Source organism: Anthonomus grandis, chromosome 17 (genome assembly GCF_022605725.1).
Source record: "Anthonomus grandis grandis chromosome 17, icAntGran1.3, whole genome shotgun sequence".
Lineage (NCBI taxonomy): Eukaryota > Metazoa > Arthropoda > Insecta > Coleoptera > Curculionidae > Anthonomus > Anthonomus grandis.
The window spans coordinates 19,017,952-19,031,155 of NC_065562.1; the positions used below are offsets into that span (position 1 = coordinate 19,017,952).

The 13,204-nt window shown below is 36.8% G+C and overlaps 4 protein-coding genes across 4 annotated transcripts; 2 read left to right on the plus strand and 2 right to left on the minus strand.

The window, feature by feature from the left end:
- Positions 1–87: 87 nt before the first annotated feature.
- Positions 88–1,356, plus strand: LOC126746077 (UPF0692 protein CG33108). The gene has a single exon (XM_050454177.1). The coding sequence runs from the start codon at positions 625–627 to the stop codon at positions 1,282–1,284; it is 660 nt and encodes a 219-aa protein (XP_050310134.1). The 5' UTR covers positions 88–624; the 3' UTR covers positions 1,285–1,356.
- LOC126746076 (peroxisomal targeting signal 2 receptor) lies at positions 1,289–2,407 on the minus strand. The gene has a single exon (XM_050454176.1). The coding sequence runs from the start codon at positions 2,290–2,292 to the stop codon at positions 1,366–1,368; it is 927 nt and encodes a 308-aa protein (XP_050310133.1). The 5' UTR covers positions 2,293–2,407; the 3' UTR covers positions 1,289–1,365.
- A 295-nt stretch (positions 2,408–2,702) lies between these two features.
- LOC126746072 (uncharacterized) lies at positions 2,703–10,190 on the minus strand. Its single transcript, XM_050454172.1, has 6 exons — positions 9,996–10,190; positions 9,532–9,935; positions 9,293–9,478; positions 7,172–9,240; positions 2,851–2,949; positions 2,703–2,796 (listed from the first exon to the last, which is right to left on the minus strand). Exons 1-6 carry the CDS (start codon positions 10,031–10,033, stop codon positions 2,767–2,769), a joined length of 2,826 nt encoding a protein of 941 aa, XP_050310129.1. The 5' UTR covers positions 10,034–10,190; the 3' UTR covers positions 2,703–2,766.
- Positions 10,191–10,364: 174 nt separating this feature from the next.
- LOC126746075 (3-oxoacyl-[acyl-carrier-protein] synthase, mitochondrial) lies at positions 10,365–11,934 on the plus strand. The gene has a single exon (XM_050454175.1). The coding sequence runs from the start codon at positions 10,577–10,579 to the stop codon at positions 11,843–11,845; it is 1,269 nt and encodes a 422-aa protein (XP_050310132.1). The 5' UTR covers positions 10,365–10,576; the 3' UTR covers positions 11,846–11,934.
- The last annotated feature ends 1,270 nt before the right edge of the window (positions 11,935–13,204 follow it).

Below are 13,204 nucleotides of genomic sequence, written 5' to 3' on the forward strand. Positions count from 1 at the left end.
TAATTAATAAGAAGAGTATTTAACTCCTAACAGTTGTTAGAACATAAAAACTGTGTACAGCTACAGTACTATTCCTAGCTCAAAAATGGCGTGTTCGGTTTCGCGACTTGTCAACGTCAAATTAACCTGAAAACGAATCAAACTACAGCCCGGGTAGCAAAGATCAAAACATAACCTGTCAATGTCAAACTTGAACTAACCTCAAAATTAATTAACTTACACACTTACAGTCTCGGTGGCTATGACCATGCAATTTATTAAAATTGTGTTAAAGCAGGGGGTAATTTCCAAAAAAATACATACAAATAAGTATCAAATTTAAGAGAAAATCCAATCTATAGCCTCGGTAGCTAAGACCAAAAAAGTTTCTGTCAAACTTCCATGAGAATAGAGCTAACTACAGCCCAGGTGTAAGTCCAATGAAAAAACGAGATCTATTAATGTCAAACTTAAAAAAAGCATACTCTACAGTCTTAGTGGCTAAGGCAGACGTGTCAACCTACTGTACAGCCCTCGTAGTAAAGGCCCCATTTCTTGAAAGTTAGCTTATGCAGCTAAAACCAATACATAACCTAACAAAACCCAAAGTAAACAAAATCATGAAACTAATCCGGAGAATCGAGCATGAGTTTCACCTGGGCGGAACCCTATCCGGAACTCCACAAAATCTGCACCTTATTTGATCTACAGGAGCTCCAGAAGCCCATAAGGTTCAGCTACAGGCCTTTGAGACCTTACTTACAAAATGGACCCCAGTGCGGCCTAGTGGCCTTGGCAATGGTCATGGGGGAGCCCACCGAGCAGCTTGTGCACACTTTGTTAGAAACAGCTCTGCAATCTCAGTTCACATATAATGGGGAGCTGTTTAGTGTTGACTATATGTACAATTTGGCAAAAACACACCTAAAGTACAACTCGGTTGCAATCCATACTGGACAACTGGATGATTATTTCATAAAAGAGTTTTTACTGAAAGGGGGTTTTATGCTGGTACCTTATGATACCGATAAAGACAACTCACCGGGGATTCACGGAGGGCACAAGGCTCATTGGTGTGTCATCTCTGGGGCAGTGGATACACTCGATAATGGATTTTTTGTTATTGGCAGACATGGAAAGGCTAAGAATGTTGCCATATGGGCTTTAGAGGATCTGGCCAATAGCAATCAGCAACTCTTGGAGTTTTCACCCGACAGGAAGCTGCAGGAGATCAAGTATAAGTTGCCTGAAGGGGGCATTGGGGGCCCCAAGGGGCTTAATGGAAGAAGTGTTTTGATTTCATGACAAATTCCTTGTGTACATATTTATTTTGATATAAAATTTATAGAGTTGAAAAAAAATAATTTACATTTTATTTGGCCGCCTTTAAATTTTATTTCTAAGCGTTTTAACTGCATTAGACCAAAAGACTTGCACAAAAGAATCCCATGCACAATCACATAACAACCCTAACTCGAATTCACTCCAGTCCAACCCATAAACAAACCCTGAATGTTTCCGGAACACTTCTAAAGGAGCCCCACGTCTGATGTCCCAAACGCTGGTGCTGCCATCAAAGGAGCTCGACCCCAAGATATACAAAAAATGGGGAGAAAACTTCACATTTTTTACTGCCTGATTACCCCCTTTGAGTTGAAACGCTGGTTGCCTAAGGTGTCTTAGGTCCCACACTCGTATCAGACTATCGCTGCCACTAGTTGCTATTAAATTGGGATCATTCTGGTTCCAGTCGCAACACAGCACTTCGGAATCATGCACTTGTATTGAAGCAAGACAGTGTGGAGCCCTAGAGCTCCATAGTTTCAATGTTTTATCAGCTGAAACCGAGATGATACCATTATCGCACAATTTGGCTCTATAAATGATATCTTGATGTCCTCGGAACTGATTTACACAAGTTTTTGTGGTCAAGTCATAAAGTTTTAGAGTTTGGTCCCAGCTAGCGGTTAAGACTGCGTTTCTCACACACTCTACACTCGATATTTCCCCTTGGTGAGCAATAAAACTTTCCGAACATTCGGGATCATTTAAGGACCAAATTTGCACCGAACCGTCGACGGAACCGGTTAAGATTCGATCCGAAGTGCACCAGGTGGCGCAAAATAAGTTGCTACGCCACTTTTTCTCTGTTAAAAGTTGACTGCCACCGGCTGGGTCCACTTTTAGGACCAATAGGGCTCCAGCACCGGAAAATCCGAAATTTTCACTAGTCGCAACAGTTAGGATATCGGCCTGAAATGGGGAGAATTTTATGTCGTATCCGTGATTGGGAAAGGTGGAAAATGAAGACATTATTTAGGAAAACATTGTTTTCCAGGGTTTTAAAGATAATTTAGTAAACATAGATATCTGAGTAAACAAAAAGGTACTGAACTGGAGACACTATCGTTTATTTTTGAGGTTATTTCCACTTTGACAGGTCGCATTTTTTTTTTGTGGGGCTATAGGTTAAGTCTATGTTGGACTATGACGCTTCTTTTTTGGTCTTTTGGAGAAAAGGTGTATAGTTTAATAAGGCTACAGTCTTATTTTCAGAATATTTCTAGTTTGATAAGTCGCACTTTAATGCCTGGCCTTAGCTACTTAATCATTTTATAGTAAGTCCAAGTTTCACATTGACAGCATTATCCTGTTTCAGAGACAACCAACAAAGTTGGTTGTCTCTGCCTGTTTTCCATTTCTATCAAATAAAACTCATGTAGTATAAAACTATTTGTTATATTTTACAATACACAGCCAAGTATATTTACACAGACACACACTTTTTCAAAAAATTGGTTTGTTACTGTAGGGAACCTAAAAATTACATAAATTAATTAATTAGACTCCGCTGTGCTTCTTTGAAATTACCTGAAGTTGAGAGGCCACAGAAAACGTCTTAGATCCCGAAGGGGGTTGAGGGTAATTTTTCTTACTGTTCTGTGGGAACAAGTTCAAGTCTGAGGACCCCTAAATTCAAATTCAAATTCAAATTTATTAATCATTTTATTTATATTATAACAATTTTTAACTTAATTATATTCAATAATAATAGTTAACAGTCATTGTTTTTAACATACACCTAGATGTTGTAACATCTGTTTGTGTATGTTGAGAAATCACAAAATTTTAGTAATAATATAAAATATAACTAACCATAATCTACAACTAAACCAAAATTCTCCAATAAAATTTCCCTTCCCAAAACTATTTAAAAAAATTAAATTTATCTATATTTGAATAAATAAATTTTCTACAGACCTTACTAAAGTTTTTAATATTATTTATATTTTTTAAGCTGTTTGGTAAGATGTTATAAAATTTCGGGGACAAGTATCCTAAAAATCGTTGCCCTATAGTTTTTTTTATGTTTGGTATTTTTAGGTGTCTGTTTATATTATTTCGGGTTGTGTAGGAATGACTAACATAATTCTTAATTTTTTCTGATTTATGTGTATAAATGCATGTTGACAATATGTAAATTGAGCGTATATTAAAAATTTCTTCAGAATATAATTGTTGTGTAGGAAATCTTTTTTGTTTTTTGTATATAACTTTTAAAATAAAGTTTTGTACTACATTAAGTTGTTTTAAACAATTCTTGTATAGACCTCCCCAGACAATCACCCCATACCTTAACAAGGACTCAACCAAGGATTTATAAATTAAAATTAGTAGTTTTTCATTTAAGATATTTCTCAAAATATGAAATCGATAAATAAGTTTACGGATGTTTTGTGTTAATTTTAGAATGTGTTGGTCCCATTTTAAATGTTTATCCACAATGATACCCAGATATTTAGTAAATGAAACTTCCTTGATATCAGTTAATTCAAGTTTAATTTGTTGAAAGCTGGGGCGATTAGCAGCTGTTATAGAAAATGCAATATAGTTTGTTTTTTGACTATTGAGACTTAATTTAAAAGAATCCAGCCAGTTCTTGACTGTTGCTAGACCAAGTTCTGCAGTTTTTTTTGTGTCTCCCCAAGAAATTCCGTGAAACACCGCAACCGTGTCATCTGCATATGATATCAGTGACCCGTCATGAATTTTAAGATTGGTAAGAGCGTTAATATAAGTTATAAAGAGTATAGGTCCAATAACTGTTCCTTGTGGAATTCCAATTTTTATATAAGATGGTTCACTAATCTCATTATTTATTTTTAAAGACTGTTTTCTGTCCCCCAAGTAACTTTCAAAGACCCTTGACACTGGACCTCTAATACCATAAGATCTTAAAGTATCTAGCAAAAGCTCATGCGGTACAGTGTCAAAGGCCCTTGCTAGGTCCAGAAACACTGCCAAACACTTTCTATCACCATCAAAAGCCTGATTCACTCGCTTTGTTAATTCGCAGACAGCATCGGATGCGCTGAGCCCCCCAATGAAACCAAACTGATTTTGTGTTAATATGTTATTTTTTTGTAAATAGTCAATAAGTCTATCTTTCAAACATTTCTCGAAGAGCTTGGAAAAATTATTGATCACACTTATAGGACGATAGTTACCTATTTCACATTTATCACCTGATTTATATATTGGAGTGATTATTGATACTTTAAATTGAGTAGGTACTGTTCCTGTTTTAAATATTAGGTTGATAATGTGAACCAATGGTTCAATAAGGTAAATATGAAATTTTTTTATAAATTTTGAGCTAATAGTATCTATCCCAGGTGCTGAATTGTTTTTTAACGAAAAAATATGTTTAATTATTTCATTCCTATTAGTTGGTTTTAGAAACATTGAAGATACACTGTTATGATTAATTTTGAATTGTTTTTTTGGTTTTTTTATTTGGTTTTGCATATTTACTCCTACATTTATAAAATACTGATTACAAAAGTTTGCCATGTCTTTGTTATTTGAAAATTCTTTGTTATTATTTTTTATTTTTATTATGTCATTTCCTTTAGTAGTAATTTGATTTGTAACCTCATTTATAACCTTATACATTTTGCTCATATTATTCTTAGATTCCTCAATTTTTGTTTTGTAATAGTCATTTTTACATTTATTTATTATTTTACCCAATGAGTTTCTGTATGTTTTATATTGTTGTTCTTTTTCCAAACTATAATTTTTATTCAATTTTCTTTTCATTTTGTCCCTATTTTTTATTGAACATATAATAGCAGCAGTTATCCAAGGTTTTATTTTTTTAATTATTTTTTGTTTTAATATTTTTGTCTCTTCACAGCTTTGTATAATATGTTCGACAACATTATAAAAAATGTTGGTTGCAATTTCGACATCATTAATATTTAAGATAGTGTTTTCCCAATTTTGTTTTATAAGTAAATCTTTTGCCTTCTCATTGTTTAATATTTTTATAGTTTTAATTTTTATATTATTGGAAACATTACCGGCCCGAACCTCGTCTCTAGCAAAATTAAGCAACACAGGATAGTGATCGGTAACGTCAGTTTCCAAAATAAAAGAAAGATGTTTATTTTTGTTTTCCAAAAATTTTTTTTTAAGGAAAATGTGGTCAATACAGGTCCTTGATGTTAATGTGACCCGTGTAGGACCAGTTATAAGGGAGTAGAATCCGTAAGACATCAAGAGAGCTAGGTAGTTATTTGTATCAGCTGAATTTTCAGATAGAGTATTTATGTTTATATCTCCCAGAAGTATTTCTGTTTGCTGATTACATTCACGTAATAAATAATTCTCCAGGTCATCGAGAAAAGACGATACTACCGTCGAGGGAGGTCTATATATACACGTTATGCCATATTGTATATCAGTTATAGCTAAAGTTATCCTAATCAAAGTAATTCCCGACCTAATTAGTTTTATATTTTCTACTTTGTTTATGTTTAAATTATTTTTTATATAAACAACCACTCCATCATTCTGGTTACAGTCTCCCCCATTATAATACATTTTAAAGCCCTCTATATTAAATTCATTACCAACCAATTGCCATGTTTCACCCAAAACAATAATGTCGCAGGATATTAAATTATATGTTTGTAGAAAAACTATCATTTGATCAAAGTTTTTTTTTTAAACTTCTTATGTTAAAATGAATGATATTTAATAGTTTGGAACCTATGTTAATTTTTTTGCTTACATAATCACAGTCCGTACTTTGTTGATCCGCATTATCTAAAACGTCCAGTTCTTGTAGCACTTCTACCTCTTGCCTATTATTTGCCATAACTTCCATCATAGTCAATTTTGTTTTTCAAAAGCGTGATTTGATGTTCAAAAGACGGACAAGTTTTGTCGTTTGCGGCATGATTTATATTGTGCTCCAAATTAAACTTTGCGTTTGCATGAATACAATTGATGCATTTTTTTTGGTTTTTTGGGCACTCCTTAACTGCGTGTTTCTCCGAACAATACTCACAAAAGACCTCATTCAGACATTCCGTATTTTTGTGAAAAAATCCTTGGCATTTAAAACATCTGGGTACACTTATATCTTCAAATACTGGGTAACGCTGCCATCCTATATATAGTTTCTTTACTGCAATTAACTTATGAAATAATTTGGCTGAACAATTTCCGTAGATAGTATAAGAATCTTTTTTTTTATTGAGTTTAAAGAAAGTTATTTCTAGGTGGTCCATTGCTTCAATAAAATGATTTTGTTCCCGGATTCTGGCCTCTACAAATTCACTATTTAAATCGTCTTTATCATTTATTTTATAGTCAATTATCTTGAAGCGGGGATTTCTTAGTTTTGTCACCTCTATGTTGTAGCCATTCAATTTTTCTTCTGCTTCCTTTTTAAGTATATCTATATCATTTTTTCCCTGGCATTTAACTAGAATATAGCCGTTTTTTGTACTTTTTATACTATTTACACTAATCTTTAATTCGGCAGGATTTATCTTCTTTCTCAAGTCTTCCTTTATTTTTTCAATGTTCTGGTGTTTTTTTGGCCTAATAATAAGGCTAGGAATATTTGTTTGTTTTTGATGATTTAATGGCTTTTTAAGGATATCACTGTATTGTAAGGAATTTAATACATGAGCTTCACTTTTACTGGATTCAAGACTTTCTATTTTTTGTTGTAGTAGGGCAATTATTTCTTCTTTGCTTTCTATTATTTTATTTTTATCCTCTATTGTTCCTTGAAGAAGTTTGTGAGGTTTAAATCTTTGACATTCAGTGCAATCAAATCTTAAAATTGCACATATCTCAGTAAAACCCTTGTTAAAAGCCATTGAAGACTTACCTTGTTAATTTCCGGAAAAATGGTGCTCAAATTGAAATTAGTCAAGGAGGTGCCGCCAGTAGGCCCCCCGGTAGCCTCCTCCCTCTTGGGATACAAGGGATTCTTACAGGAGTACAAAGTGGTGGGAGGCAGGTAACCGGTATGGAAATCGTCGGGTAAAATTGGAGAGTTAACCGCAGCAGGGGTAGAAAGAAAATGCAAATCGAACGAGGGAAGCATCGCAGGATCACGAAGTTTCTTCATCTTCTTCGCGGGTTTTTGAAATAATAAATTGTCTGAATTAGTGGACAGCACTGGGTCCGGATACAAGTTGTTGGTCTGTTGTATGTAAGATGTGGAGTTTGGCATGAAGTTGCTTGTCTGAAAGTAGTTAGTTCCCTCCTCTATATGAGGAGGAGGAGGAGGTGGAGGGTAATAGGGCATCATATTATTGTTCTGAAAATTTGAACGTTTGTTATGATTCTCTTGGTTGCCAATGAGAGCCTCCGCAGAGTAACTGCTCGCCAGGTTCTTCACTTGTTTCTTATCGAATAAGTTGGAGGCCACCGAGATGTTATAGTTTGATTTTTCAGGAGTGGAACTTTTGCCCTTTTTCGCTTTAGTGGGGTTACGTCTCGCGGGGGCGACCTTTGGGGCATTTTCTTGATACTTATCGACCAATTGGCTTACGGAGAGGAAAGTCGAGGGGTTGGGCCCTTCAGAGCTGTTATTGTCGCAACTTTTCCGCTTGCAAGTGACATTTTTCTCGATGTACGGGGGGTTATTGAGGGCTAGGTCGCCCACCAAAGTGGGCAAAGTAGCCGGGACATATGTGTTTGTCCAAGAAAACTGATCCCTCTCCTCCCGCTCCTCTGGCCTTTGCTGATACAAATTGTAGTTGGGCAAAGGTACTTCACTGTAAGACGAGTTGAAGTAAGAAGAGTTTTGGTTGAAGTTTGTCTCTTTGGTGTAAGGGGGTATGAAGTAATCCGGCTTATAAGTTGTGGTGCTGGGCGTGGTCATCCAGTTTACAGGCTTAATTTGGGTGGAAGTAGAGCTCTTCTTTGACTTCTCTTTTTGCAAACAGTCACTGTAGCTTTTACTGTTATCCATATAGTTCGCACTGTAACTGTTACTAGTGGCGCTAGTGTACACCGGAGGGTAGTACATGTTTGACACAAACTGATTGGTGGTTTTCTGAAAGTTAGTCTCGGGCGGCTTATAGAACTCCTGACTTAATGGGGCCTTAGGCAAATCATACTTTGAAGAGTTCACTTTCACATTATTATAATCCTTAAAAAAGGAAAAACTATCGAAATTCAACAAATTGGGGGTCAGATTATCCACGTAACTCTGCGTAGGTTTAGTCAAGCCGTCCATGGTGCCAATTTGCAGTAAATTGGGCGTTTCCGGGTGGCTCTCAGTGTTTTCTTCTCCTATGACATCAGTGACCTTGACTCCAGAGGAAACCAATGGGAATGCCAACAGAAAAGCGGCCGTAGGTGACGTGGACTCCGGGTTATGACAGCCCTGCAGCGAAGCAAAGATGTCATTGGACAATTCTGTCGCTGGTAAATTCATGTCGAGTTCAAAGGAACTTTTTGGGGCTTGCTTGAGGCAGGTCGAGGAGTACTGCTCCTCAAAATTCACTTCCTTTGCTTCTGTTGTCACTACGTTGCTCGGTTCCTTCACTGGCTCCTCTACCACTTCTTTATTTTTTGTTACATCTCTTCGAGTAGTTTCATGTTTTTCTTCGACCACTTTTGCACTGTTGTTTTTATCACTTTTCTTCTTATCACTCACTTTCACTTTTTTACTTTTGACACAACTGTACACCGAAGATAACGCAGGTATAGGCACTTTGTTCATGTGTGTGGTAAGGGTGATTGGTTTTTTTTTTAATGGTCTCAAGGTTTTTTTGCTATTCTTTATAGGGGTTTTACTGCTTGTAGTCGAAACAACTATAAAAGGTTTGGGAGTGGGTATTAGGGGCATTACAGGGCCGTTGGCCACAAGTAATGTGGGAAATATGGAGGGTTTAACGGAGGTGGAGGCTATGGGGGTTTTCACCAGTAAAGAGTTTGTTAAAACTGAAATATCAGAGGCACATATAACTTGAGTTTAAGCAAATAAAGGTTGTACCTGTTTGATTTCCTCTAGCTGCTGCAGGATTTGCTAATAAAATGCATGAGTTATTTATGCTTGGTTGCGACACTAACACCAAACAATTCTGCGGAGGTAAAAAGGTTGTTTTTGCACTTTTACCCTTCTGATTCGGTCTCTTTTTGGGGGTTTTTGGGGCTTTCTTGCGTTTTCCTTGATTCTCTTCTAAAAAAAAAATCGAATAAACTTACCCCACCTAACGTGTTTCTACCACATACTCTCCAGTTCCTTTTGAAACTCTTTTGCTTGCTCCGGTGAAATGTTGTTCGCGTACTTAGGCGCCTTTTTGACCTTCTTAACGGCCCCACACTCCGCGGGCACTTTGATTCCGGCATTTTTCAATAAACCCGCCAACTGTTCATTCCTCAATAATAATTTTTTTACTCTGTCTTGGAGCTTTTTTAGGACGTCATTGGGGACATCCGCCGATTTCCCTTCGCACGGTTTCAGAAGCAGTTTTTCCACTTTTTCAGTTAAATCCTTGATAGTATTTACTGCTTCCGTTAATATTTCTATCTTGGATAAGGGTTTGGAGGCATCATACACCGGTAGGATTTCCCACAGTTTATTGAAATGCTCGTTTATCCGGTTTCTTCTGTCCTTTTCATATTGGCAGGTTTTGCTGTGAAAAATAATTAATAAATAGAACTTTTGTACTTTTGATTTAATTAATCTTGCTTACCTTTTCTCCCGAACCCTTACCCTCTTAGGTTTGCTCATAACGTAAGAAATACTTACTGGGACCACACATAATTAACCACACCAATTATGCTAAGGAGTTTATTAGTATTTAAATATTTTAACAATTATTCAGTAATAAATTTAATATTTTAAATATGTAAACAAAACAGTTGGGTTGTAACCTTACTTTTTTTGTGACAGATGTCATTTGATGCTTATGACAAACTGTCACTCGCAGGGCTGTTGATCTTAGTACAATTTTTAAAGTTATATTAAAGAAAAATTGTACTAAAGCCAATTTATGCGTTGTCAGAGTGATGAACCTAGTGAAGTGTATTCATGAATTCCGGTTAAAACTAGAATCATCGAAAAAGCATTAAAAATTATACTGCGTGTCCACAGGCAAAATCTCTAGCCACGCATAAGATTTCTATTTACTATTCTAGTACAATCCTCGTAATACTGAATCTAGTACAATTTTACAAACCAAAGTGATACATGTCAAAACCGCAACAAAAAGAGGTTATGTTCCTGTTTACCTTTAACCAATGGATGTAATAACAACAAATAAAATTAAATATAATGCAACGCAGAAGAGTGGTAGTGACTGGGATCGGGGTCTTATGCCCCCTGGGCAGTACCCTAAAAGAATCCTGGAAAAACTTAATTGAGAGCCGCTGCGGAATCACCAAACTGACCGGACCAGAATACGAGACTCTACCCTGTAAAGTTGCGGCGTTTGTAAAAGAAAACGGCCAAAAGTTCGATCTCTCTAAGCATTTCACCAAGAGTCAATTAAAATCTATGGCCCCGGCCACCGCTTACGCCCTTCTGGCCGCCAACGAAGCCCTGACCGACTCGAACCTACTCGAATTAAGTGACGAAGTGAAATTTAAAACAGGGGTGGCCATCGGTATGGGCATGGTGGACTTGCAAGACGTCTGCTCCACGTACGAAGCCTTAAAGAAGGGCTATCACCACGTCAGCCCCTTTTTCGTCCCGAGAATCTTACCTAACCTAGCCGGTGGTCAAATAAGCATAAAATACGGCTTTAAGGGCCCAAACCATTCAGTTTCCACTGCTTGCGCCACTGGAGCTCACGCCATCGGGGACTCCTTCAGGTTCATCCGGGACGGATGTGCGGATATTATGGTTTGCGGTGGCACCGAGGCCTGCATATCCCCACTATCGATAGCAGCCTTTTGTCGACTAAGGGCTCTATGTACAAACTTCAACGAGGACCCCACAAAATCATCCAGACCCTTTGACAAGCAACGGGATGGTTTCGTAATGGGCGAGGGCACAGCCATTCTGGTCCTACAGGAGTTGGACAGTGCCCTAAAGCACAACAGTAAAATCTATGCAGAGGTTTTAGGTTATGGTTTGTCGGGGGATGCCTCACACTTAACCGCCCCCAGTCCGGATGGCCTAGGAGCCTTCTTGGCCATGGAGAGGGCAGTTAAGGATGCTCAGCTTGACGTATCCGAGGTGAGTTACGTGAACGCCCATGCTACCTCGACCCCCATGGGAGACGCCATAGAAGTGAAAGCGATCAAGAAGTTGTTCGATAATAAAACGGAAGGGGTGGCGGTGTCTTCGACGAAAGGGGCGCACGGGCATTTGTTGGGGGCGGCGGGGAACTTGGAGGCGGCGTTTACCGTTAAGGCGATAGAGGAGGGCGTTTTGCCGCCCACCTTGAACTTGGAGGAGAGTGAGGATGCGGGGATTAATTTTGTGCCTGTGAGGAGTCAGAGGTGGGAGGCGAGGAAGAGAAGGAGGAGGATCGCGTTGAAGAACGCTTTTGGGTTCGGGGGTACTAATGCCAGTTTGTGTTTTGCTGAATATAAGTGACGATATTGTGTTAAGTAGTTTTAAGGGTAAATGAGATTGTCTTTTTCAGTTTTTCAAAAATGTGAATAAAATCGGCTTAATTGCATGAATTTGCTTAGTTCTTTTAATGGAAGCTGAAGGACTTCTCAAAGATACTTATGAAATAAAAATGAAGCAAATCTGATCATTAGAAGTGAAGTTATGGATTGAGTTACCTGAAACTTTTCCATTACCACCTTAGCAATTGAAAACTTGATTATCAAATAATTGAATAAATTTGTTTATAGTAAATGGATTTCCTTGATTCTTTCAGTAGAAGCTTAAGAATACTCCAAAGAATCTTTTAAAATAAAAATCAAACAAATCCGTGAACTAGAAATAAAGTTATGAACCGAGTTACCCAAAAATTTATGATTTTTACCACTGTGATCCTAGACTTGTTCTTCAAAAAATTGAATAAAAAATCTTCTGGTTGATGAATTTTCTGGATTTTTTCAATAGAGTTTAAGAACACTCCAAAAAAACTTTTAAAGCAAAAATCACACAAATCCATGCACTAGAAGTGAAGTTATGAGCCAAATTATCCAACATGTATGATCTACCGCAGTGTGATCCAAGACTAGATTTTCAAAAAATCGAATAAAAAATCTTCTAGTGCACGGTTTGTCTTGATTTTTCACTAGAAGCTTAAGAACACTTCAAAGAAACTTTTAAAGCAAAAATCAGATAAATTCATGCCCTAGAAGTCAAGTTATGAACCGAATTACCCAAAAATGTATGATTTACTACTGCGACCCATAGACTTGATTTCCAAAAAATTTAATAAAAAATCTTCTAGTGCACGGATTTTCTTGATTCTTTCACTAGAAGCTTAAGAACACTTCAAAGAAACTTTTAAAGCAAAAATCAGACAAATCCATGTACTAGAAGTGAAGTTATGAGCCAAGCAACCCAAAAATGTCCGATTTACTACTGCGATTCATAGACTTGATTTCCAAAAAATTGAATAAAAAATCTTGTAGCGCATGGATTTTCTTGATTCTTTCACTGAAAGCTTGAGAACACTTCAAAGAAACTTTTAAAGCAAAAATCAAACAAATCCATGGACTAGAAGTCAAGTTATGAACCGAATTACACAGAAATGTATGATTTACTACTGTGACTCATAGACTTGACTTCCAAAAAATTGAATAAAAAATCTTCTAGTGCACGGATTTTCTTGATTCTTTCACTAAAAGCTTAAGAATACTCCAAAGAAACTTTTAAAGCAAAAATCAGACAAATCCATGCACTAGAAGTCAAGTTATGAACCGAAGTACCCAAAAATGTATGATTTACTACTGCGACCCATAGACTTGATTTCCGAAAAATTGAATAAAA